This window comes from Elephas maximus, chromosome 10 (assembly GCF_024166365.1).
Source record: "Elephas maximus indicus isolate mEleMax1 chromosome 10, mEleMax1 primary haplotype, whole genome shotgun sequence".
NCBI lineage: Eukaryota > Metazoa > Chordata > Mammalia > Proboscidea > Elephantidae > Elephas > Elephas maximus.
Genome location: NC_064828.1, coordinates 16,268,422 through 16,295,795, shown reverse-complemented (window position 1 = coordinate 16,295,795; position 27,374 = coordinate 16,268,422). Strand labels below are relative to the sequence as shown.

General features: G+C 39.5%; 1 protein-coding gene across 1 annotated transcript in view; it reads right to left on the bottom strand.

Moving 5' to 3' along the window:
• Positions 1-27,374, bottom strand: part of GPR176 (G protein-coupled receptor 176) — a 133,953-nt gene that overhangs the window by 6,257 nt on the left and 100,322 nt on the right. The window contains exon 2 of the mRNA XM_049897986.1: positions 9,190-9,442. Within this exon, the coding sequence (XP_049753943.1) occupies positions 9,190-9,442 (253 nt within the window). The remainder of the gene's footprint in view (positions 1-9,189; positions 9,443-27,374) is intronic.

The following is a 27,374-nucleotide window of genomic DNA, read 5'->3' as shown; positions in this document are numbered from 1 at the left end:
GAGAGAGAAATGTATGAGTTATGCATGTTCTCAAAAGTTTTTTTCCTTGCTCTAAACTATTCTAACAGCAGCTGTATAAATACAATGAGCTGATGGCCTTGCACCCAGACAAAAGCACATGTCCAGGAGTCCGTTTGCCCACTGACATGTAACAAACCCAGGCTTCCGTAGATTTCTAATTCCGTTACATGTTGGGAAATAGACTGCAACACAAGCAGGCTCATTACAAATAAATTCGTCAGTGTGTACATCTCTAGAAGATGACGCAAGAAGTGCAGGTGGCTTCCCGATTACCACGTTGACTTGGTGCCATGAAATAAAGTATCGGCGAAAAGGAGTGAAAGGAGGAAGACTACTGCAAGATTGTTCTTCCTTATTTTTTATGTGCATATCTTGCAAGTAATTTTGTATCTCTGAATAATGAACTAGGCGTTTACCAGCCTTGTTTTTCTACAGAAAGGGCTTCTATACTTTTTTTTTTCATTGATGGCAAAAACACTAGTTTTTCTGATGGAAAGAAAATAAGGATATTTTATTGTTTGCATAGTTTCTTGTCTGAGACTAAGGGCCCAGAAATATCCCCACAGAGATTATCATTTCATTTCCAGGCACAACAGGCAAGTGTTCAGAATAATGTGTTCCCATTCTTACTGAATCCTACTAAAAGACTTTCAGGATTCATAGCAATATTATTCACAACAGGCAAAACATGGAATAAACCTAAATGTCTATCACCTCCTAAACAGATAAAATGTGGTATACCCATACAATGGAATATTATGTTGTCATTAAAAAAAGTAGCTAAGTGCTGATACGGAGTCCAGGTGGCACAGTGGTTAAGAGCTACAGTTCCTAACCAGAACGTCGGCAGTTTGAATCCACCAGCCACTCCTTGGAAATCCTACAAATTGTATGGTACCATTTATATGAAATGTTAAAAAAAAAAAAAAAAAAGGCAAACGTATGGAGCCAGTAAGCAGATCAACGGTCATCTAGCACTAGGGGTAGGATAGGTGTCCCCAGGTGGCACAAACAGTTAAGCGCTCGGCTACTAACCAAAAGGTGGGCAGTTTGAGCCCACTCAGAGGTGCCTTGAAAGCCAGGCCTGGTAATATCCTTCTGGAAGGTCATAGCCATGAAAATCCTAGGGAGCACAGTTCTACTCTGCACACATAGGGTTGCCTGTGTCAGAATCAAGTCAAGGGCAACTAGTTTTGTTTTGTTTTGGGGGTTTAGGGTTAGGATGGGGAATTACTATAAATCAGCATGAGGTTTTATTTCAGGGTGAAAAGATTGTTCCAAAATTAGATTGTGATGATGGCTGTAAACTCGATTAAGTATAATAAAATTCATTTAAGTATACACTTAAAATGGGTGAATTTTATGGTATGTAAATTATATCTTAATAAACCTGTTTAAAACTTTTTTTTTTTTTTTAAAGGAAAGAAAAGTCCACAGTAAAACTGAAGACTTAAGATGTCATCAGAGCATGTGATTTAAGGGGCAATCGGAAGGACAGCCACCATGAACACAAAATGGTTCAATAGAAAATGGATTAGAGAGCTTACTGGGGGGACTGACACCTCTGAATTGTGGTGCTGGCAAAGAATATTGAGTATACCATGGACTGCCAAAAGAACGAACAAATCTGTCTTGGAAGAAGTACAACCAGAATGCTCCTTAGAAGCAAGGATAGTGAGACTGCGTCTTACATACTTTGGACATGTTGTCAGGAGGGATCAGTCCCTGGAGTAGGACAACATGCTTGACAGAGTGCAGGGTCAACAGAAAAGAGGAAGACCCTCAACAAGGTGGATTGACACAGTGGCTGTAATAATGGGCTCAAGCATAACAACGACTGTAAGGATAACGCAGGACCAGGCAGTGTTTGGTTCTGTGGTACACAGGGTCACTGTGAGTCAGAACTGACTTGACAGCACCTAACAACAACACTGGGGTATAAATGTGAGGAAAGGGACTCTGACTTTTCATTGTTATATTCTTGTGCTGTGCAGTGGCGCTTGCCAGATATTCAAAGACCTCTCATGGAACAACAGAAGAAACATGCAAAGTTGTGTAAAAAAGGCAAATTGGCATCTCATGGCCCATGTTTAGCTTCCTGAAATGATTTGGGTGGTCCACATTTTTTTTTTTTTAATGAAAATTAATTTCCAACATTTAAAAATGATAAAATCTTGGTTTTCTGAAATCTCTTCTAAAAATTACAGTCCTGCCCCCTGGGGTCCACATACCCACAGTGCTAATTAGCAACATAGTGTCACTATGAATCAGAACTGACTCAATGGCCATGTTTTTTTTTTTTTTTTTTTGGTGAATGATGGCCTCCCAGCATGCCACAGTCCCTCACTTTGCCACCTGCCCTACTGCCCAGGTGGATGTTTGAGTTTCTAGCGCCTTCCAACGAGCTGGTGTGGCTCTGAGCAAGATTTGGTGGTAAACTGATTACAGGCATCAATATATCTAAGGAAGAAATGTGCCAATCAGAAGAAAAGCCTAGAGAAAAAGGGACAAATGTTTGTACAACCTTCAATTACCCAAGGTCTCTAGGTGGCACAAACAGTTTATGCACCACTGCTAATCTAAAGGTTGGCGGTTCAAAGCCACCCAGAGGTACCTCAGAGAAAAAGGTTTGGCAATCTGCTTGCCTCCAGATTACACCCAAGAAACCCTACGAAGCAGTTCTACTCTGTAACACATGGGATCGCCGTGAGTTGGAACTGTCTCTAAGGCACTAACGACAACAATCACATCCAACTATGCACCCCAGGCTCCATTTCCTCCTCCTCCGCCCCACTGTCAGTCTGTAGTACTGTGATGACTTTCGTGTTGCTATGATGCTGGAAGGTATGCCACCAGCATTGCAAATACCAACAGGGTCACCATGGTGGACAAGTTTCAGTGGGGCTTTCACACTAAGACAGACTAGGAAGAAAGGCCTAGTGATCTATTTCCAAAAATTAGCCAATGAAAATCCTATGGATCACAACAGAATATCATTCGATGTATTGCTGGAAGATGAGCCCCCTAGGTTGGAAGGCACTCAAAATACACAGTGGCCGCAAGAATGAACTCAAGCACACCGATGATCGTGAAGATGGCGCAGGACCAAGCGACATTTCGTTCTGTTATACATAAGGTTCCCGCGAATCAGAGCCGACTAGATAGCAGCTATCAACAGCAACAGTCCAATCATGGGTCATGAATAATTCACTGATTCTTTTTATTATTATTATTATTTTATTGTGCTTCAGGTGAAAGTTTACAGCTCCAGTTACTTTCTCATTCAAAAATTTATACACATATTGTTTTGTGACATCGGTTGCAATGCCCGCAATGTGACAGCACTGTCCCCCTTTCCACCCCAGGATCCCTGTGTCCGTTTATCCAGTTTTCCTGTCACTTCCTGCCTTCTCATCTTGCTTTTGGGCAGGAGCTGCCCATTGGGTCTTGTATATTTGACTGAACTAAGAAGCACCTTCCTCACATGTGTTATTGTTTGTTTTCTAGGCCTGTCTAATCTTTGTCTGAAAAGTCGACTTCGGCAATCACTTCAGTTCTGAGTTAGCAGGGTGTCCAGGGCCATAGTCTTGGAAGTTCCCCCAGTCTCTGTCAGTCCAGTCTGGTCTTTCTGGGGTTTTTTTTGTTTGTTTGTTTGTTTTGTGAATTTGAATTTTGTTCTATATTTTCCTCCTGTTCTGTTCAGAAGATCCCTGTCAGAACAGCCAGTGGTGGTAGCCGGGCACCATCTAGTTCTTCTGGGCTCAGGCTGGTGGAGGCAGTGGTTCAAGTGGTCCATTAGGCCTTTGGACTAATATTTTCCTTGCGTCTTTGGTTTTCTTCATTCTTCCTTGCTCTGGATGAGATGGGACCAATGATATGCACCTTAGATGGCTGCTCACAAGCTTTTAAGACCCCCAGGTGCTACTCACCAAAGTAGGATGTAGAACATTTTCTTTACGAACTATGTTAATGTCAATTGACCTAGATGTCCCCCAAAACCACAGTCCCCAGCCCTCAGCCTCAATAAACACCTCAGGGTGTTTGGATATGTCTAGTAGGCTTCTATGGCATTGCTTTGGTCAAGTTGTACTGACTTTCTCTATATTGTGTGTCTTTCCCTTCTCCAAAGTTAATACTTGTCTACTACCTAGTTAGTGATTCCCCCTCTCCAACCCCTTCCTCCCTCGTAACCACCAAATATTGTTTTTTTCTGTGTGTAAACCTTTTCTTAGATTTTTATAATAGTGGTCTCATACAATATTTGCCCTTTTGTGACTGACTTATTTCACTCAACATAATGCCCTCCAGATTGATCCATGTTGTGAGATGTTTTGCAGATTCATATTGTTCTTTATTGTTGCGTAGTATTCCATTGTGTGTATGTACCGTAACTTGTTCATTCATCTGTTGATGGGCACTTAGGTTGTTTCGTTCTTTTTGTACTTGAATAATGCTGCGATGAACATGGGTGTGCATGTGTCTATTCGGGTGATGGCTGTTATTTCTCTAGGATATATTCCTAGGAGTAGGTTTGCTGGATCTTACGGTATTTCCATTTCTAGCTTTCTTAAAAAATATCTAATACTTCAATATTCACCCCAGTTCTAAGCTGAAGAATTGCCATAACATTACATAAAACATTTTATTACAAATATGGATTTAATTCATATATAATTATACCATTCATTAAGAATATATCATTTCAATAAACCATAATTACTCCTAATTAAAAGAATGTCTTCTAATACTTTTTCACTTAAGCTAGCCCTGTTGCCTCGCAAGATGAATTTCAAACCTGAGAAAGTTCCCTCAACACTGACCTGAGTAGCTGCTGCACCCAAAACTATGGTATATGATACTCTTCCACCAACACCATAATTCAAAGGTGTCAATTCTTCAAAGGTGTCAATTCTTCCTCAGTCTGCCTTATCCACTGTGCAGCATTCACATGCATATGAGGCTATTGAAAACACCATGGCTTGGGTCAGGCACACCTTAGTCCTTAAAGTGACATCTTTGCTTTTCAACACTTTAAAGAGATCTTTTGCAGCGGATTTGCTAATGCAAAGTGTCTTTTGATTTCTTGACTAATGCCTCCACGGGCGTTGATTGTGGATCCAAGTAAAATGAAATACTTGGCAACTTCAATATTTTCTCCATTTATCATGATGTTGTTTATTAGTCCAGTTGTAAGGATTTTTGTTTTCTTTATGTTGAGGTGTAATCCATACTGAAGGCTGTGGTCTTTGATCTTTATGAGTACGTGCTTCAAGTTCTCTTCACTTTCAGCAAGCAAGGTTGTGTCATCTCCATAACGCAGGTAATTAATGAGTCTTCCTCCAATCCTGATCCCTCATTCTTCTTCATAGTCCAGCTTCTTGGATTATTTGCTCAGCATACAGACTGAATAAATATGGTGAAAGGATACAACACTGACACACACCTTTTCTGACTTTAAACCACGAAGTATCCCCTTGTTCTGTTAGCATGACTGCCTCTTGGTCTAAGTACAGGTTCCTCACGAGTACAATTAAGTGTTCTGGAATTCCCATTCTTCGCAATGTTATCCATAATTTTTTATGATCCACACAGTTGAATGCCTTTGCATAGTCAATAAAACACAGGTAAACATCTTTCTGGTATTCTCTGCTTTCAGCCAGGATCCATCTGACATCAGCAATAATATCCTTTGTTCCACATCCTCTCCTGAATCCAGCTTGGATTTCTGGCACCTCCCTGATGATGAATTGCTGCAATCGTTTTTTAATGATCTTCAACAAAATTTTACTTGTGTGTGATGCTAATGATACTGTTCCGTAATTTCCACATTCTGGTGCATCTCGACCTTCGGTTCCGCATTTCCATTTGTCCAGCTTTCCTGTCCCCTCCTGCTTTCTTGTCCTTGGCGATGGGCCGGCATGCCCATTTAATCTCCTATACATGGTTGAACTACATGCGTTATTGTTTATTTTATAGACCTGTCTAATCTTTGGCTGAAGGGTGAACCGCAGGAATGACTTCAGTACTGAGTTAAAAGGGTGTATGTGGGACATATTCTTGGGGTTTCTCCAAGCTCTGTCAGACCAGTAAGTCTGGTCTTTTTTTTAGTTTGAATTTTGTTCTACGTTTTTCTCCTGCTCTGTCTTGGACCCTCTATTGTGATCCCTGTCAGAGCAGTCAGTGGTGGTAGCTGGGTACCATCTAGTTGTGCTGGACTCAGTCTGGTAGAGTCTGTGGTAGTTGTGGTCCATTAGTTCTTTGGACTAATCTTTCCCTTATGTCTGGTTTTCTTCATTCTCCCTTGCTCCAGATGGGGTGGGTCCAGTAGATGTATTTTAGATGGCCACTCACAAGCTTTTAAAACCCCAGATGCTACTCACCAAAGTCGGATGGAGAACATTTTCTTTATAAGCTATGTTATACCAATTGAGCTAGATGTCCCCCCAAGACTATGGTCCCCAGCCCTCAGCCCAGTAACTTAGTCCCTCAGGGGGTTCTGGCTGTGTCTCTGATGCTTCTATGACTTTGCCTTGGTCAAGTTATGCTGTCTTCCCCAGTACTGTATACTGTCTTAACCTTCATCAAAGTTACCACTTAGCTATTGTCTAGTTAGTGTTTTTTCCTCCCCTTCCTCGTAACCATCAAAGATTTTTTCTATGTGCAAACCTTTTCATGAATTTTTATAATAGTTGTCTCATACAGCATTTGTCCTTTTGTGATTGACTTATTTTACTCAGTGTAATGCCCTCCAGATTCATCCATGTTGTGAGATGTTTTCCAGATTCATCATTTTTCTTTATGGTTGCATAGTATTCCATTGTGTGTATGTACCACAGTTTATCCATTCACCTGTTGATGGGAATTTAGATTGTTTCCATCTTTTTGCTATTGTGAATAATGCTGCCATGAACATGAGTATACATATACGTCTATTCAATGGCTCTTATTTCTCTAGGATATATTCCTAGGAATGAGATTTCTGGATTGTATGGTATTTCTTTTTCTAGCTTTTTAAGGAAGCTCCATACTGTTTTACAAAACAGTTATTTCTAACTTTTTAAGGAGGCTCCATACCATTTCCATACTGGTTGTACCACTTTACATTTTTACCAGCAGTGCATAAGATTTCCACTCTCCCCACAACCTCTCAAATATTTATTGTCTTCTGTTCTTTTGATTAGTTTCAGTATTGGCAGGGTCTTTGATCCATTTTGAGTTAGTTTTTGTGTATGGTGTGAGGTATGGATCCTGTTTCTTTTTTTTAAAGTTGGACATACGGTTATGCCAGCACTATTTGTTAATGAACTTTGGCCCTTTGTCAAGTATCAGCTGCCTAGCTGGATGGATTTACATCCACGTTCATAATGTTTCATTGGTCTATGTGTCTGTTGTACCACTACCAGGCTGTTTTGACTACCGTGGCTGGATAAGAGGTTCCAAGATCGGGCAGTGTGAGGCCTCCTACTTTGTTCTTCTTCAATAATGCTTTACTTATCTGGGCCTCTTTCCTTTCCATATAAAGTTGGTGATTAGTTTCTCCATCTCGTTAAAGAATGCTGTTGGAATTTGGATTGGGACTGACATTTTCACGAAGCTAAGTCTTCCTATCCACGAGCACGGTATGTTTTTCCATTTATGCAGGGTTCTAACCACCAACCTTTTGGTGAGCAGCCAAGCACTTAACCACTGCGCCACCAAGGCGCCTTCATATAATAATACATAATATATAATAATATAAAATGTGTAAGCATTTATGTATTACATATAACATAATAATATATATCAATAAGATTTTCATTGGTTAATTTTCGGAAGCAGATTGCCAGGCCTTTTCCCTAGTCTGTCTTAGTCTGGAAGTGCCACTAAAACCTGTCCACACTGGGTAACCCTACTGGCATTTGAGATACCAATGGTATAGCTTCCAGCACGACCCAAGCCACCACAGTAGGAGAAACTAACAGATGGTGAAAAAATTGAAGCTGTCAAGGATTTCATTCTCCTTATATCTACAATCAATGCCCTTGGAAGCAACTGTCAAGAAATCAAATGATGTATTGCATTGGGCATATATGCTGCAAAAGACCTCTTTAAAGTGTTAAAAAGCAAAGATGTCACTTTGAGGACTAAAGTGTGCCTGACCCAAGCCATGGTATTTTCAGTCACCTCATGTGCATGTGAAAGCTGGACTGAAGAAGGACTGATGCATTTGAATTGTTGTGTTGGCAAAGAATATTGAATATACTATGGACTAAAAGAAGAATGAACAAATCTGTCTTGGAAGAAGTACAGCCAGAATGCTCCTTAGAAGTGAGGGTGGCAAGACTTCGTCTCACGTACTTTGGACATGCCATCAAGAGGGACCAGTCCCTGGAGAAGGACATCATGCTTGGTAAAGTAGAGCGTCAATGAAAAAAAGGAAGACCCTCAAAGAGATGGATTGACACAGTAACTGCAACCGTGGGCTCAAACATAGTAATGTTTATGAGGATTGTACAGGACCAGGCAGCGTTTTGTTGTTATTCACAAGGTTGCTATGAGTTGTAGCTGACTCAACAGTACCTTACAATAACAATAATATATACAAATAAACATAAATATAACTTAGCTAGGGTATAAGATTTCATTTCCAAGCGAACATCCTTTTCAAGAGGGCAAGAAGAGGAAACAGCCACCACAATGTGAGGCCACGAAAATAAATCCTCCAGAGGAATTCTGCTGTTATCTGGCCAGGTCCACCTGGAGTGTTTAGTCATTAAGCAATCACTGGATCATTCCCTTGTTCTCCCAGAAATGGTTTCATCCTGCATCAAAGAGTCCTAACTGCGGAGTTAGCAAATCAGATGAGCATCTACTATAACCTGCAATACAAAAGGCCACCAATTCCAAGCAAGCTGTAACCGCATCATGATCCAGTAGCTCTGCCCCAGCATCTTCATGAGGTAATCCCCCATCCCCAGGTCTTTTCTTGGGGGTCCTGTTTTCTGTGGCTGCTGTTGTATCAGCCTGTCTTTTGTGAAGCATCTGTTTCAGGGATTCATCCTCCTTTGCTGACCACAAGCCAACTAAAAACCAGTATGTAGAACACTGACTACTCACCATTTGCTTCACGATGCTAATTTTTCGATAGGAAGGAAGGAAAAGGCAGGGCCCCTGGCTACTTGATCTTACCTGTCCAAAGCAATGGCGGGGAAGCTGAGGATAGTCACAGAACAGAAGACTTTGTGCAAAAATTTGACGACCTTGCAGAAGAGCATGGTGTAGATCCACCAGCAGCAGTGAGGGCTGGTGCTGAGGATGATGTCAAAGGGCACGCAGACCAGGTTGGCACAAATCCCCGAGCAGGTCAGGTTTTTAATGAACCTGTTGGTGACAGATTTGAACACGGTTGTGCGGCAAGTTGACCATAACACCATGAAGTTTCCTGGCCAGGTATGCAAAAAAAAAAAAATTTTTTTTTAAATAAAAAGACAAAAAAGAAAGAAAGAAAATAGAGTTAAAAAAAATTAAAAATCACCTTTGAGAGCTGATTTCAAAGAATTTTATTTAAATACTTAAATACTATTACATTGTCGATTCATTAAATCACTTATGTACATATCAAAAAGTCTAGATGATGTGGCAGATTTTGTTATTTAATTTCAGGCAAAATACTATCACATCGGATGATTCAGTCTTATCTGAGTATAAACAATTTGCTGTTATTGTCATCAGGTGCCGTAGAGTCGATTTTCAACTCATAGCGACCCTGTGTGACAGAGTAGATAGAACTGCCAAGTTAGAATCAACTCAAAGGCAACAGGTTTGGTTTTTGTTTGTTTTTGGAATCTTTGTAAGAACAGACTGCCACGTCTTTCTACCCCAGAGGCCCTGGGTGGGTTAAAACTGCCAACATTTCGGTTTAACAGCCAACTGTTTGCCAGAACATCCATATATACTGGATGCAGGCCACACCCCCAAGGAAACTTCCCTTCCAACTGACTGGCTGCCCATATTAGATTACAAAATGGAGGATGATTACATAATGTCTGCCAAGCCTCTGAGAATCATGGCCTAGCCAAGTTGACACATAATATTAACCATCACAGCATACTTTTTTATTGTTTAAAAAAAAAAAATCATACGTTAGCAGTGCACGTGTTGGTAAAATATAATAATAATTCGAGTTAAAATTTCTGGCTGTAGGACGGAGTACCAGAGATATCATCTTAGAAAATATATCAGCCATATAATGAACATTTTATTAGTATGTTCACAATTGTGAGTGAGGAGGCTTGTTTTCCATGATCTAGTATAAAAAAAATTGAGACTGCTATAATTACACTTGGAGCCCTAATGGCGCAGTGGGTAAAAGTTTGGCTGCTAAACCAAAAGGTTGGCAGTTGGAATCTATCAGGCGCTCCCTGGAAACCCTATGGGGCAGTTCTTTCTCTCCTATAGAGTTGCTACGAATCAGAACTGACTCAATGCATATAACAACAACAACATAATTACACTTTACTTCCACTTATTCATGAGACTCTGGGCAGCATCTGAAGCCTTTGCTATTATGAATCTGAAACTAATGAAGCTTATATTCTTCCCATTCTCTAAACCCCTGCTTTCTCTCCTCACTTAAAACTGGCTCATTTGGCTCTAAGAATAGGAATTGGACCAAAATATTAGGAGAAGAGCATCCAACACTCCATATCTGAATTGGTCACACATAAAAGGATATAATGTGTGTGTGCCTGTGTATACATATACATATATATTTATGTATATGCATATATAAATTCCTAAGCACATGAGTATACATATACACACATATACACAAATACATACACAGCAATAAAGCAATTAAATTATATAGTTGATTATTTAATCTCATTAGCACGTCAGATGGTTTGCAAGGCATACTAAATTTATCTCAGTATACACTTAAGTAACCAGTTCTTCAACCTCTAGGTACTTTTTACTTAAGAAATGATGTTTTAAATCACCTAATCCCCCTTGGAAATGATTTGCGCTCTGTACCCATTCTTCCTCTCTGTGTATTTCCATTAAACTTTCTAATGCTGGATTCCATGACAAGTCTTGGTGCCAGAGATGTGCACACCACAGCACAAGTAATACAAACTCCCAGCACATACAGTCAACACGTAAGAGGCAGAGGGTGATGGCCTTGATACAAACCTACTGTCCCTGGGGCTGCTGTAACTCTGCCATTTCTCCTAGTCTAAAATACAAATAGAGAGAGTTACACAGCATACTTGATGGTCAAAGTATAATTGATATTATACTTTGTAGAATTAACCACAACTCACATTTAGCACTTCACAGATTATTCGGAACCACCCAAATTTCTTTTCCTAACTAATTTTGCCTCTGCAAAGTTTTGGCTGTGGCTGTTCTTTTTAACTGGTTCATAGACTTTGCATCTTTGACAGCAACAATCCAAGCCTGGTGCACGAAGAAGACTAATAAGCAAAATGAGAAAGATACTCTGGAGAACTCTAGAAGAAAGTTTGTCTGTGAATTCTCAGAAATCCAGATACATTTCCCTTTAAAAACTACCAGCTTCCTCAGAGACTATGGTTGTAAAGAGATTACTAATGATGGTTTTACAGAAATATAACAAACCACCCAGAACATTCTAAAAACTGAAACTTGAAAAAAGAAAATGCAAAATTTGACAATGTTAAATTACAAGGAAGATGCTAAGAGGACGTACTGTACCAAGAGGTGAGCCAAAGTGAATCAGAATCAATAAGGATTAGAAGGGCAAAGGAACATTCACACTCAGCAAACACCATGTGATGCAAGAAGAAAGTCTAAGCAAATTAATAAATATTAAGCCCATAGTAAAAGAACTGACAACTACTTAACGTAGAATGACATTTTTAATTTCTTCTTGGTTTCAGTTTGCAGCTAAAAATGTTTTAAAAACATGAAGAGGATACTAGGAAATGCTTTTAATTAATCTGACAGATAACAATAGGAATTATTTTTAGCCTATTTATGTCTTTATATTTAAAATACCTTTCTTACAGAAAGCATATAATCAGCTCTTGCTTTTTTAACCAATCTGAATATCTGTCTTCTAATTGTTGTATTTAGATCATTTACATTTAATGTAATTATTGATTAAAATCTACCATATTTCTAGTTGTTTCCTAGTTGTTCCAACTATTTTATTACTTTTTTCCTCTCTATCTTCCTGTTTTTGGGTTAATTTTTTCTATGATTCTATTTTATATCCATTATTGGCTTATTATTTATCTACCTTTTTAAAATATTTAATGGCTGCTCTATGTTTACTGTTGTTGTTGTTAGATGCCATCGAGTCAGTTCCAACCCATAGGGACCCTATGCACAAAAGAACAAAACACTGCCTGGTCCTGCGCCATCCACACAATCGTTTTTATGCTTGATACCATTGTTGCAGCCACTGTGTCAATCCATCTTGTTGGAGGGTGTCCCTCTTTTTCCCTGACCCTCTACTTTACCAAGCATGATGTCCTTCTCCAGGGACTGATCCCTCTGATAACATGTCCGAAGTACGTGAGATGAAGTCTCACCATCATTGCTTCTAAGACACATTCTGGGTGTACTTTTTCCAAGACAGATTTGTTGTTTTGTTGTTTACCATACACATCCTTAATTACTCACAGTTTAGTTTCAAGATAATATTATACCACTTCACATGTAGTATTAGAATCTTACAATACACTCCAAATTCCTCTCCCCAACCTTATACATATATGTGTATATATATGTATATATATGTAAAATAAACTTTTATGTATACTGTAAACTTTTATTATATATTATAAATGTATAAAATGCATTGCTACGATTTTTGCTTTCAGCAGTCACTTGATATTTAGAGTAATTAAAAATAAAAAAACCTTTAATATTTGTCTTCATTTTAACCATTTCTGAAGATCTTCATTTCTTTCTGCAGCTCCGTCTAGTATTACACACTTTCTGTCTGAAGAATTTCTCTTAACGCTTCCTGTAGTGCAGCCTTGCTAGTACTTAGTTCTCTCGGTTTTTGTTTATCTGGGGAAAAAAATCTTTTTCTTATTTTTTACAAGATATATTTTCTAGGCATAATATTCTGATAGAGTTTTTTTTTTTTTTTTTTAACAGCACTTGAAGAATGTGACTGCACTGTTTTGGGACTGCATAGTTTCTGACAAGAAGTCTGCTGTAATTCTTCTCTGTGCTTCTGTGTGTAATGTGTCTTTTTTTCTCTTTTCAAGATTTTCTCTTTAACTTTGGTTTTCACCAGTTTGAATATGATGGGTCCGTGTGTGTGTGTGTGTGTGTGTGTGTGTTTATCTTGGTTGGGGCGAGAAGTCTATCACTTTCTAGCTGGGTGATTTACCCTCTCTGTGTCTGTTTCACCATCTGTAAAATAGAGATAATAATGCTTACCCCCTAGGGGCACTATGAGGATTAAATGAGTCAACACGAGTGATACATGTACAATGCTTAGAGCAGTCCCTGGCACACAGTATGCACTATGCAAGTGTTAGATGTTATCATTATTATTAATTACACAAAACATTCAGAGGACACGAAAGAATGGTCTGACAGAGGCAAAGAGTGAGAGAATAGGTCAGAAGAAAGGAGTAGAATGCAGTGGAGACGCGTTCGAAGAGGACAGCTCACCAGAGGTACTTGGGAAGCAACCAGGATTGAAAGACATGGTAGGATGGGCTGGCCTCTGGGTTCCTAATGGAGCACTGGGGTCTTCTGAGGAAGAATCATCCAGATTTAGTCCCACAAGTTCCCTTGGACGGTGCTTATCTGGAAGAATCAGGGCATACTGCCTCACAGGGCCAGAAAGGGTGGCTGGGACCAATGGTATTTGGGAGTTGTGGCCAATTCAATGTTCTTTCCTCAGGCCTGTGAGAAACAGAACTTGTCTTCCCCCTCCTTGTTGTTGTCTGTATTCCATGACTTACTGAAGGCAGAGGCTGCTGTGAGGTCTGCTCCTTCCTGAAATGGCCAGCCTCAACTCGAAGCACACAGGAGTGGTCTCAGATCAAGGACATCTCTTCTCCAGAGGGATTCCTGATGCTAGAATTCATTAAATCTACTTTATACCATTCAAAACACCCTGCTTTAATCTTGCAGTAGCATACAAACAGATCACCTGAGTGAATTAAAAACCACAAAGGGTCAAGAAAATCAAAAAGCAAATCAATAGTCTTGGCATCGTTTCATTAAGAAAAAGGAAAAATTCCAAAAGTAATGATGACTGCACAACAGTGCTTTAAATTCAATTAGCTAAACAGCTTGAAACCTCTAAGAGATTATTTACATCATTATGGAAAAAGTTATAAAATGATATCTGGCCAAAAATACATTAAAATAATAAAACAAAGACATAATTATACTTTGTTGTTGTTGTTAGGTGCCGTCAAGTCAGTTGTGACTCATAGTGACCCTATGTACAAAAGAATGAAACACTGCCTGGTCCCGCGCCATCCACACAATCATTTTCATACTTGAGCCCCCTGCTGCAGCCACTGTCAATCCATCTTGTTGAGGGCCTTCCTCTTTTTCGTTGACCCTCTACCAAGCATGATGTCCTTCTCCAGGGACTGGTTCCTCCTGATAACATGTCCAAAGTATGTGAGATGAAGTCTCACCACCTTTGTTTCTAAGGAGCATTCTGGCTGTACTTCTTCCGAGACAGATTTGTTCATTCTTTTGGCAGTCCATGGTATATTCAATATTCTTTACCAACACCATAATTCAAAGGTATCAATTCTCCTTCAGTCTTCCTTATTCATTGTCCAGCTTTCACATGCATATGAGGCAACTGAAAATACCATGGATTGGGTCAGGCGCATATTGGTCTTCAAGGTGACATCTTTGCTTTTTAAGACTTTAAAGAGTTCTTTTGCAGAAGATTTGCCCTATGCAATGCGTTGTTTGATTTCTTTGCTGCTACTTCCATGGGTATTGATTGTGGATCCAAGTAAAATTAAATCCTTGACAAATTCAACCTTTTCTCCGTTTACCATCAAGTTGCTTACTGGTCCGGTTGTGTGATTTTGATTCTTTACGTTGAGGTGTAATCCATACTGAAGGCTGTAGTCTTTGATCTTCATCAGTAAGTGCTTCAAGTCCTCTTCACTTTCAGCAAGGTAGGCTGTGTCATCTGTATATCACATTTGTCAGTGAATCTTCCTCCAATCCTGATGCCCCATTCTTCTTCATATAGTCCAACTTCTCGGATTAGATACTCAACAAACAGACTGAATAAGTATGGTGAAAGGATACAATCCTGACGCACACCTTTCCTGACTTTAAACCACGCAGTATACCCTTGTTCTGTTAGAACGACTGCCTCTTGATCTATGTACAGATTCCTCATGAGCACAGTTAAGTGTTCTGGAATTTCCATTCTTCACAACATTATCCATAACTTGTTATGCACCACATAGTCGAGTGCCTTTGCATAATCAATAAAACACAGGTAAACATCTTTCTGGTACTCTCTGCTTTCAGCGAGGCTCCATCTGACATCAGCAATGATATACTTTGTTATTTGTTAAAAAATAAATAAATAAAAATAAACATTGTTACCCACCATCTTCCCACTGTAAGTAGCCCTGTAAATGCAGGCTCACAGAAAAAGTAATTACAATTTTTAATCAAACAGAAAAAAACAAAAATTCTTTCCACTATCACTAGAAAGTAGAAGTGTCCCTGAATACCTAAGGCATTGCTCCATTTTATTTAGCTATCATCCAGATGTGGTATCATTGTGACACTGCTTCTTGGAAAGATATGAAAAAATTTTCCTAGAGGACAAAAATGTGTAAGATTAATAGATTAGCTCAATTTCAAAGAAGAGCAGGGGTAAAAAAGTAACTTGATTCATTTCACCAAAAGCATTCAGTAGCTCCCTACCACCATGTAGAAAAACAAACTTCTTAACATCATATAATCCCCTTTAAGATATGACCCCTGAATGCCCCCACCCTTATTACCCAAAGTTGAGGCATCACGATGCGAAGCAATAACCTTGGAAATCTAAGGGTCACATCCATGTTTTTCTCTGAACCTCTGTATCTGCTGCCCAAGCAAAACGCTCAGAGATTGAGCAAGGGAAAGAATGGGGAAAAGACAAGATAGAACAAAGTGCACCCACCTCAGCATGGAGAAAGCACCTGAGGTGGTTCAAAAGACGCCAGTTAGCTCTGCGGAGGTTGGGAATTTGGGAACCAACAAGGAACAGCTGAGTTTCAAAGTTCACACATCTCAAAGAAAGCTTAAATAGTTCTAAAAAGAACTCTGCCTTATTCTAATTTTTTTAAAAAATCTTTCTTTCTTTAATATATGCAAGCAAATATCCCAGCTACCCACAGAGTCAGCACTGGCTAGGTGACAAGTAGTTATTTTGAAACTGGATTCAGAATTATGGCCATCAATAAGAATGTGGGGGAAAATCTGCTTGGAGCCAGAGGCTGGGCCCACTAATTTTCAAAACAATTTCCTCTTTTTCCCAGTACAAAAATATGAGATTCTTCCTCATTAATGAAGTGTCAATTTGCTGTAGCCTGTGATTAAAATATCTAATATCTGTTCAACTCTGTTTAAGCTGATTGCTATGAGAAAATTACATTATTCTACCTACAATTAGTTTGATTTCAGAAGTTTTTCAGAAATGATACAGGAGGTTCAAATTAAGCAGGAATTGCATTAACATGAAAAACTATGTAGTAAGTTTATTAAAATTCACGGTGAATTTTAAATAATTACATTGAATGAGAAAGACCAAAGAAGTATTGACATCTTTGAATTACGGTGTTGGCAAAGAATACTAAATACACCATGGACTGCCAGAAGAACAAACAAATCTGTCTTGGAAGGAGTGCAGCCAGAATGCTCCTTAGAAGCAAGGACGGCAAGACTCTGTCTCACATACTTTGTATGTGTTATCAGGAGGGATCAGTTCCTGGAGAAGGACATCACGCTTGGTAAAGTAGAGGGTCAGTGAAAAAGAAGAAGACCCTCAATGAGATGGGCTGACACAGTGGCTGCAACAATGGGCTCAAGCACAATGATGATTGTGAGGATGACGCAGGACCAGACAGTGTTTCATTATGTTATACAGAGGGTCGCTGTGAGTTGGAACTGATTCAAAAGCACCTAACAACACATCGACTGAGAAGCATCTTATGAAATATATATACCTAATCTAACCTTGGATAGTTCTCTTTAGAATACTTGTTCCCAATGAATGATTCAGATAAACAGAACATTAACAGGACACACTTTTGTAGTATGTAAAAACGTATAAAGATACTCTAAGAATGGAGTGTAAGCCTCTTCCACACACCTCCAGTGAGGCTGCACAAAGGGTTTTAGGTGAGTCTAAAATAAATGTACTTATGTTTTAGCAACAATGCCATCTCTAAAGGTAAGGCAAATTGTATGGCACAATCAAGACATAAAGACCACATCAATGACAGACACACAGACCAGTGGAATAAAATCAAGAACCCAGAAGTAAACCCACCGGTCTATGGGCAGCTGATCTGTGACAAAGGGTCAAAGTCCATTCAATGGGGAAGAAACAGACTCTCTAACAAATGGTGCTGGCAAAACAGGATATTCATTTGCAGAAAAAATGAAACAGGATCGATACCTTACACCATACACAAAAATTAACTCAAAATGGATCAAAGTCCTAAATGTTAAAGCTAAAACTATAAATTTCCTGGAAGATAACATAGGGACAAAACTAGGAGACCTAATTTTTGGTATAAACAGTCTATCAAACACAACTATAAATGCACAAACAACAAAAGATAAATTAGATAACTGGGCCTCCTAAAAATTAAATAGTTATGCTCATCGAAAGACCTTACCAAAAAAGTAAAAAGAGAATCTGAAGACTGGAAAAATCTTAGGTAAGGACATATCTGACAAGGGTCTAATCTCTAAAATATACTGAAAACTTCAACAACAAAAACACAATCAATCCAATCAAAAAATAGGCAAAGGCAGATGGCTTCACTACAGAGCTCCACCAAACATTCAGAGAAGAGATTATACCAGTACTACTCAAACTATTTCAGAACATGGAAAAGGAAAGGATACTTCTGAGTTCATTCTATAAAAAAAAAAAAAAAAATTCTATAGAGTCAGCATAATCCTGTTACCAAAACCAGGCAAAAAAGGAAATTACAAACCAGTATCTCTCATGAATATAGATGCAAAAATTCTCAACAAAATTCTAGCCAATAGAATTCGGCATCATATAAAATAAATAATATGTCATGACCAAATGGGATTCATACCAGTTATGCAAAGATGGTTCAACATTAGAAAAATCAATCAATGTAATCAAGCACATAAATAAAACAAAAGAATCACATGATCATCTCAATCGACACAGAAAAGGCATTTGATAAACTCCAACACCCATTCCTGATAAAAACTCTCAATGAAATAGGTATGGAAGGGAAATTCCTCAACATACTAAAGGGCATCTAAACAAAATCAACACCCAGCATCATTCTTAATGGAGAGAGGCTGAAAACATTCCCCTTGAGAACAGGAAAAAGACAAGGATGACCTTTATCACCACTCCTATTCAACATTGTGCTGGAAGTTTCAGCTAGAACAATAAGGTAAGAAAAATAAATAAAAGGCATCCAAACTGGTAAGGAAGAAGTAAAACTATCCCTATTTGCGAATGACATGATACTATACATAGAGAACCCAAAACACTCCACAAGAAAACTACTGAAACTAATAGAGTCGGCAGAGTTGCACGATAAAAGATAAACATACAAAAATCAGTTAGATTCCTAAATACCAATAAAGAGAACTAGGTAAAGGAAATCAAGGAAGCAATACCATTTATAAGGGCCTCTAAAAATATATAATACTTAGGAATAAATCAAACCAGGAATGTAAAAGACCTATACAAAGAAAACTACAAGACACTACAGCAAGAAACCAAGAGAGACCTACATAAATGGAAAAACATACCGTGCTCATGGATAGGAAGACTCAAAATTGTGAAAATGTCCATTCTACCCAAAGCAATCCACAAATACAATGCAATCCTGATTCAAATACCAAAAGCATTCTTTAATGAGATGGAAAAACTAGTCATTAACTTTATATGGAAAGGAAGGAGACCCCGGATAAGTAAAGCACGACTGAAGAAGAAAAGTAAAAGTAGGAAGACTCACACCACCTGACCTCAGGACCTACTGTACAGCTATGGTACCATATCTAACAATACACAAACACCAGAAGATAAGCTAGATAATTGGGATCTTCTAAAAATTAAATGCTTACACTCATTAAAAGACTTCACCCAAAGAGTAAAAAGAGAACCTACAGACTGGGGAAAAAAATTTGGCTATGACAAATCCAACAGAGGTCTAATCTCTAAAATCTATAGGAAAATCCAACACCTCTACAACAAAAAAGAGAAATAATCCAATTAAAAAGTGGCCAAAGGATATGAACAGACATTTCACCGAAGAAGACATTTGAGCAGCTTACAGACACATGATGAAGTGCTTGCAATCACTAGCCATTGTTGTTTTAGGTGCCGTCGAATTGATTCAGAGCAACCCTATGTAAAACAGAATGAAACAGTACCCAGTTCTGCACCATCCTCACAATCCTTGCTATGCTTAAGCCCATTGTTGCAGCCACTGCGTTAATCCATTGCTTTGAAGGTCTTCCTCTCCTTTGCTGACCCATCTAGCCTACCAAGCATGACGTCCTCCTCCAGGGATTGTTCCCTCCTGATAACATGTCCAAAGTATGTGAGTCGAAGTCTTACCATCCTTGCCTCTAAGAAGCATTCTGGTTGTACTTCTTCCAGGACAGATTTGTTCATTCTTTTGGCAAGCCATTGTATATTCCATATCCTTTGCCAATACCACAACACTAGCCATTAGAGAAATGCAAATCAAAACTACAATGAGATACCATTTCACTCTGACATTACTGGAATGAATCGAAAGACAGAAAATAACAAATGTTGGAGAGGCTGCAGGGAGATCGGAATTCTTATGCACTGCTGGTGGGAATGCATAATGGTACAACCATTTTGGAAAATGATATGGCACTTCCTTAAAAAGCTAGAAATAGAAATACCATACAATCCAGCAATCCCACTCCTAGGAATATATCCTAGAGAAATAAGAGCTGTCACACAAATAGACATACGCACACCCATGTTCATGGCGGCATTATTCACAATAGCAAAAAGATGGAAACAACTTAAGTGCCCATCAAAAGATGAATGGATAAACAAACTATGGTACATACACACAACTGAACACTACACAATGATATAGAGCACTGATGAATCTGCAAAACATCTCACAACATGGATGAGTCTGGAGGGCATTATGCTGAGTGAATAAGTCAATCACTAAAGGACAAATATTGTACAAGACCACTATTATAAAAACTCATGAAAAGGTTTATACACAAAAAGGAACAATCTTTGATGGTTACGAGGGAAAGGAGGGTGGAAGTGAAAACCACTAACTAGACAATAGATAAGTGGTAACTTTGGTGAAGATTAAGACAGTACACAATACTGGGGAAGCCAGAACAACTTGACCAAGGCAAGGTCATAGAAGCTTCACAGACACATCCAAACTCCCTGAGATACCAAATTACTGGGCTGAGGGCTAGGGACCACGGTCTTGGGGGGCATCTAGCTGAACTGCCATAACATAGTTTATAAAGAAAATGTTCTACATTCTACTTTGGTGAGCAGCATTCTGGGGTGTTAAAAGCTTGTGAGTGGCCATCTAAGATACTTCACTTGTCCCACCTCATCTGGAGTAAGGGAGAATGAAGAAAACCAAAGACACAAGGGAAAGATTAGCCCAAACGACTAACAGACCACAACTATCACAGCCTGTACCAGACTGAGTCCAGCACAACTAGATGATGCCTGGCTACCACCACTGACTGTCTGACAGGGGTCACAATAGGGTGTTCCAGGCAGAACTGGAGATAAATGTACAACAATATTCTAAATCACAAAAAAAGACCAGACTTACTGGTCTGACAGAGAATGAAGAAACCTCAAGAATATGGCCCCTGGACACCCTTTTAAGTCAATACTGAAGTCACTTCTGAGGTTCATCCTTCAGCCAAAGACTAGACAGGCCCATAAAACAAAGACTAAAGGGGCACACTAATCCAGGTGCAACGACGAAAAGGCAGGAGTGGACAGGAAAACTATAATGGGGAACCAAAGGTTGAGAGAGGGAGAGTGTTGACATGTTGTGAGGTTGGCAACCAATGTCACAAAACAATATGTGTATTAATTATTTAATGAGAAACTAATTTGCTCTGTAAACCTTCATCTAAAGCACAGCTTTAAAAAAATGACCAAAGGACATGAAGAGAACCTTTACCAAAAAGGACATTCAGGCAGCTAACAAACACATGAAGAGATGCTGGCAATCATTAGCCATCAGATAGGTGCAAATCAAAACTACAAAGAGAAACCATCTAATCCTGCAAAAATGGCAATGATCAAAAAAACAGAAAACAACAAATGCTGGGGAGATTGGAACTCTTATACGTAGCTGGTGGGATTGTAAAATGGTACAACCACTATGGAAAACGGTATGGTGCTTCCTCAAAAATCTAGAAATAGAAATATTTATGCTCTAGGAGTCCCACTACTAGGTGTATATCCTAGAGATATAAGAGCAGTGACACGAATAGACATCTGCACACCTATCTTCATTGCTGCATTATTCATAATAGCAAAAAGACAGAAACAACCTAAGTGCCCATCAATGGATGAATGGATAAACAAATTGTGGTACATACATACAGTGGAATACTATGCAACTATAAAGAATAATGATGAGTGGGTGAAACGTCTTATAACGTGGATAAATCTGGAGGACATTATGCTGAGTGAAATAAGTCAATTACAAAAGGACAAATATTTATTGTCTCACTTAAATAAAAAATCAAGTATAGGCAACACTTTTTGATGGTTATCAGGGATGGGAGGGGGAGGAAGGAAGAATCGCTTTTTTGATAGTAGACACTTGTTATTTTTGGTGATGGGAAAGGCAATACCCTACATGGGTGAGGTCTGCACAACCTGATCGAGGTAAATGAAGACACTAAGTAATACACAAGAATAGGGGTCAATTTCAGTAAAGGCTATAACATACATTTTGGAACAACAATGATAACAACCAAAAATATGTGTGTGGTTACATAGGTAGATACGTATGCATATGTGTATATAGGAAAGCATATGTGAGTACATGCACATACATGTATTCACATACATAAAAAAGCACGTGGGGGCACAGTTACGGAGACTTCCTAGATACATCCAAACACCTTGCAGGATTGGTTTACTGGGTTAAAAGGCTTAGGGTCATAGCCCCATGGGACAACTCAGTCAATTGGCACAACATAATTCATAAAGAAAATGTTCTACATCCTAGTTTGGTGAGTGGTGTCTGGGGTTCTAAAAGCTAGCGAGCGGCCATCTAAGATACAATTATTGGCCTGGAACAAAAAAGAATGAAGGAAACCAAAGACTCAAAGAATAAACTAGCCCACAGGACTAACAGCTCACATGAATTACCGCCTCATCTAGCCTGAGACCAGAAGAACCAGATGGTGCCTGGGTACCTCTACCAATGGTTCTGACCAGGGACACAGTAGGAGGTCCCAGATAGAATGGAAGCAAAACATAGAACAAAACTCAAATTCCTAAAAAAGGTAAGGCTTACTGGACCGATAGAGACTAAAGGAGCTCCCAAGACTATCACCCTAAGATACTCTTTGAACTTGGAACTGAAGCCACTCCCAGCGGTCACCTTTCATCCAAATAAAAGACTGTCTTCTAAAATAAACAATGTCACCTGTGAATACTGTGTTCCCTTAAATAATTAACTACATGAGAACAAATGGTCAGCATTTACCCAAAAGCAAAGACAAGAAGGTAAGGAAGGGCAGGGAACCTAGAATATGGAAACAAAACAAGCAGAACGGAAATAATGAGAATGCTGACACATCATGAAAAACGTAACCAACGTCGTGGAACAGTGTGTACAAAAACTGTCAAATGGGAACCTAATTCTGTGGAAACCTTCACCTAAAACGCAATAAAATATTATTTAAAAGAAAAAAAAAAAGACAAAGATCGCAGTGGCCACTGCCAAACCTACACCATTTCTGAGGCTCTCCCCTAGAAGTCGTAAAGCCCCTAAAATTAGCCCATTCCTCACATCTCTCCACACAAACCCAGATACACACACACGCATAAGGTTAGAAGAAAGACACACAGCTTCAGAGTCTGAAGTTGATAAGTCTCCTCCTTGTTCCTTCAATTATTCTAATTTTTTCCACGCAAATAAACTTGAAAATTTCCATGGCTTCAAAAGATATCTTGCTCTCTAATCTCTCACATTAAGTCTATTAACCTCCCTGAAAGGTATACTACCCCTGGAAAAGCTATGGCAAGAGTTTCGGTATCACTGGCCCATCCAACCGTGGCCGCATTGAAACCGTTAACAACCATATGCTCCATTTCCTCCTCCTCACCCGTCTGTCCCTTGTGGTGGCTTGCAAGTTACTATGCTGCTAGAAGCTATGCCACCAATATTTCAAATACCAGCAAGTCACTCATGGTAGACAGGTTTCAGCGGAGTTTCCAGACCAAGACATACTAGGAAGAAAGGCCTGTCGATCTACTTCTGAAAATTAGCCAAACCTTATGGATCACAACAAAATATTGTCTGATACAGTCATGGAAGATGAACCTTCCAGTTTGGGAAAAAAAAAACTAGTGTTTGGGAGGCACTCAAAATACACAGTGGCTGCAACAATGGACTTGAGGCTACTAACGATCATGAAGATAGCCCAGGACTAGACAACATTTCATCCTGTTGTACTTGGGGTCGCCATGAGTCAGGGCCAACTTGACCACAACTAACAAGAACCATTTCACCCTTAACAGGTGTGTGGAGAAAACTTTCAGAGAGAAGGAGGAAACAAGTTCTCTAACTCTATCCACTGCTGAGCAAGTCCCCTTCGATCAGCACCCAGACGAGCCATTCTGAATTTAGTGGAGGAGAATGAGTTCACTACCCGAAATATTTACGACATAGGCCATCCTGGTAAGAGCTTCTGGCCTATACTAAATTGCTCATGCAATCTTTGAAGGCAGAGTCCATACCTTCTGCACCCATCACATTGCACTAATTAGTCTAGAGGGGCTATTTCTCCCCTAGCATAGTGTTAACATTGTAAAACCTGAAAAGAACCTTATCTGAAAATTCTGTTGACCCTCATTAGACCAGTCACAGTTTTTATACCAAGGTGATACTTCATGAAGACCTGAGTACATGGGGGAAAAAAAAAAAAAAAAAAAACCCTTAAGTTTAACTTCACCAGAATTATCAGATTTTGTTTTTCTGCATGTTCAGATTCTGTTGATGGGGATCAACAAGCTGCATGTTTCCTCTCTCCCCACTGCCAACACGCAGTCCCAAAGCAGCTTGGGAGGGAATGTAGCCAACACTGATACATCACGCTATACTATAATTAGTCTAGTGGACGTACACAGAATACTCGTGCACTTGATTCTTTCTGCTCCCGTAACTATAATTATGCAGTCTGAAAGGGAAAGTTATGTTGGAAATATTTCCAAAAAAACCCTAAGGGTAAGATAATTAAAGGACTATAAAAGGGAAGTGAGCCTGATTCTGCTGTCCACCACTGGGACCAAGCATGGCTGATGTGAGTTGGGGGAAATGGGAGTCTCTAATTCCTTCAAATCTGGAACAATCTGACAATGCCACTAATTAAAAATTGGAAATCCCACTCGTTTTTCCACAGCAGGGTTTGGAACGAGAGGCAGGAGGAAGGGGAAAGGCTGGAGGGTGAGAAGCAAGGAAGGGTATTCCAGTTCTTCTTCTAGCCGATTTTGGGCCACTCTCCCACCACTGGGGAAGTTAAATTTGCACTGGAGCAGACATCCAGTGTCTCCGTCATCACTTTCTCCCGTCACTGCAAGCAGGGAGAAGCTCTGCAGCAGAGGGGTGTTTGCAGAATGAGGAGCTGCGACTAGGAGAATCTGAGCAGCAGATGGGATGAGAACTACAAGTGGCCAGATCCAGAGCAGGGTCAGAGACAGATAGAGGTAGGAAAGGACCTGGAAGGAAGTGATAGACCTGAAGGTCATAGCAAGGTCAAGTGTAGAATACAAGAGTCACTGAAAGGGTGAGCTACAGCACACAGCCCCTTAAGGGCAACTGACAATACCAGAGACAGAAAACACGAGGAGCCAAGAGCTCTGTAGGAAAGAGGGCTGGGTCAAAGTAAGCAGAATAGCAGATTAGCACATTGGTAACCTAGAGGGAACTTGATAACAGAGACAACCTCAGTCTAGACCCAGAACTCGTTATGGTTCCTTTGAGGCAAGAACTAAACTGAGATGCATTTAGGGGCCTTGCAGATGTAACATGATTTTAGAAGTACCTGTCCATAATGAAGTACATGTGGGTGGGCAGAAACACCACCTTTTGGAAAGCAAATCCTAATACTTCTCTCTCTTCCTCTTCTGCCCTCCCTCATGTAGTAACAGAGGATGGAGAGAGAGGTGGGGGAGAGGACAAAAATCAAGAGCAAAGTAACAGGGAGAATCATCTCAGTTCCATGTACCTCCTCACCCAAGCCCTATTCTGTGTATGCACTTCCCACTGATGTTTAAGGCAGGCCAGGCTTCCTGTGCCTGAATCTTCATTAGTCACATTGCTGCAAAATGGACAAAAGGTTTCCATGCTTTGGATCACGTTCTAAGAACCCGAGATTCAGGATGATGGTGGCCACAGTAACACAGATAAACAGAGAGGGAGAATTCTCCCAACATTTTTGCATTTCATGAATAATCAGTTTCCAACTCCTGCATTTTCCATCTAATATTACTTGATTTGAAGAACACTGAGTCATTTACTACGCAATTTTCTTGCTGGCTCAGAATAAAATCAGCATGAAATGCTATTAGCCTGTTTAAAGTACTAAGATCAATGAGGATGTGACCCCTTATTTTCATATTATAAAACAAAAGGCAGGGGGAAGAAATTTCTATCCTGTGAGAGAATGATTTTCCACTTTGTGGATTTATAAATTACTGGCTTTCGCAATGCAGTCAATGTCACTGATTCAGTGTGGATGAAGTAAATGAGATAAAATGTAACATCTGTTCCCTTTCATTAAACCATAGTTTCCATTAGTCATGCCCTCGACATTATTCTTACAAAGGTTTAAGCATGCAAATACCATGGCTGAAGACAGAACCTTAGCTAATAAATATCGGCCAACACATTTTAATATTACCCCAAGTGAGGAAATCAAAATAAGCATATATGCAAAGGGAATCCCTAGGTGTTGCAAATGGTTAACATGCTCATGCGGTTGGAAGTTTGAGTCCACCCAGAGGCACCTCTAAAGAAAAGCCTGGCGGTCTAAAAAAAATATATATATATATTTTTTTTTTTGGCGGTCTACTTCCAAAAAATCAGCCATTGAGAACTCTATGGAGCACAGTTCTATCTGACACACATGGGTCCCATGAGTCAAAGTTGACTCAACTGCAACTGTTTATATACATACATACACATAAACACGAAGAACAAGCAAACAGTGACATGCTGCAACCTTGAAAATTGTTGTTTTTCCAATAAAGAACTCTCAAATCTTTTAATAGGTGTAAGAAAGTAATCTATAACACCAAATAGACTTTCCACACTCTTATGGATGGAAGGAACCTGAAACAGCCAGTTACACTTTCTCTTGTTTCCAGAAAAGACTATGTAAACCTTGTAGACAGAAAAGATATTTTTGATAATTGTTAAGACTTCTGGGAAAAGCAATATCCTAAGCTCTCTTTGACAATCAGTCTCGAAGATGGCCAGGGATCTTTGCCTGCTGGTATTCACGTCTCGTGTAGGCCTCTCCCACAAGGAATAGGGCCAATTTGTATACACAAGAGGACACAGAAATGACGTGAGGCTTCCAAGGCAAGGCCATAAAAGACATTCCCTCTTCTGTCTTGATCTCTTTTAATCACTTGCTCTGGGAAAAGCCAGTTGCCACGTCATGAGCAGCCCAATGGAGATAAATAGGTCAGGACCTGAGGCCTCCTCCCAAAAGCCATGTAAGTGGCCCAACATCCTCTCTGCAGCCTTATGAAAATCCTTGAGCCAAAAATACCCCGCTATAAAAAAAAAAAAAAAATTTTTTTTTTTTTTATACTGCTACCGGATTCCTGATCCACAGAAACTGTGAGATAAGAAGGGTCTATTGTTTTA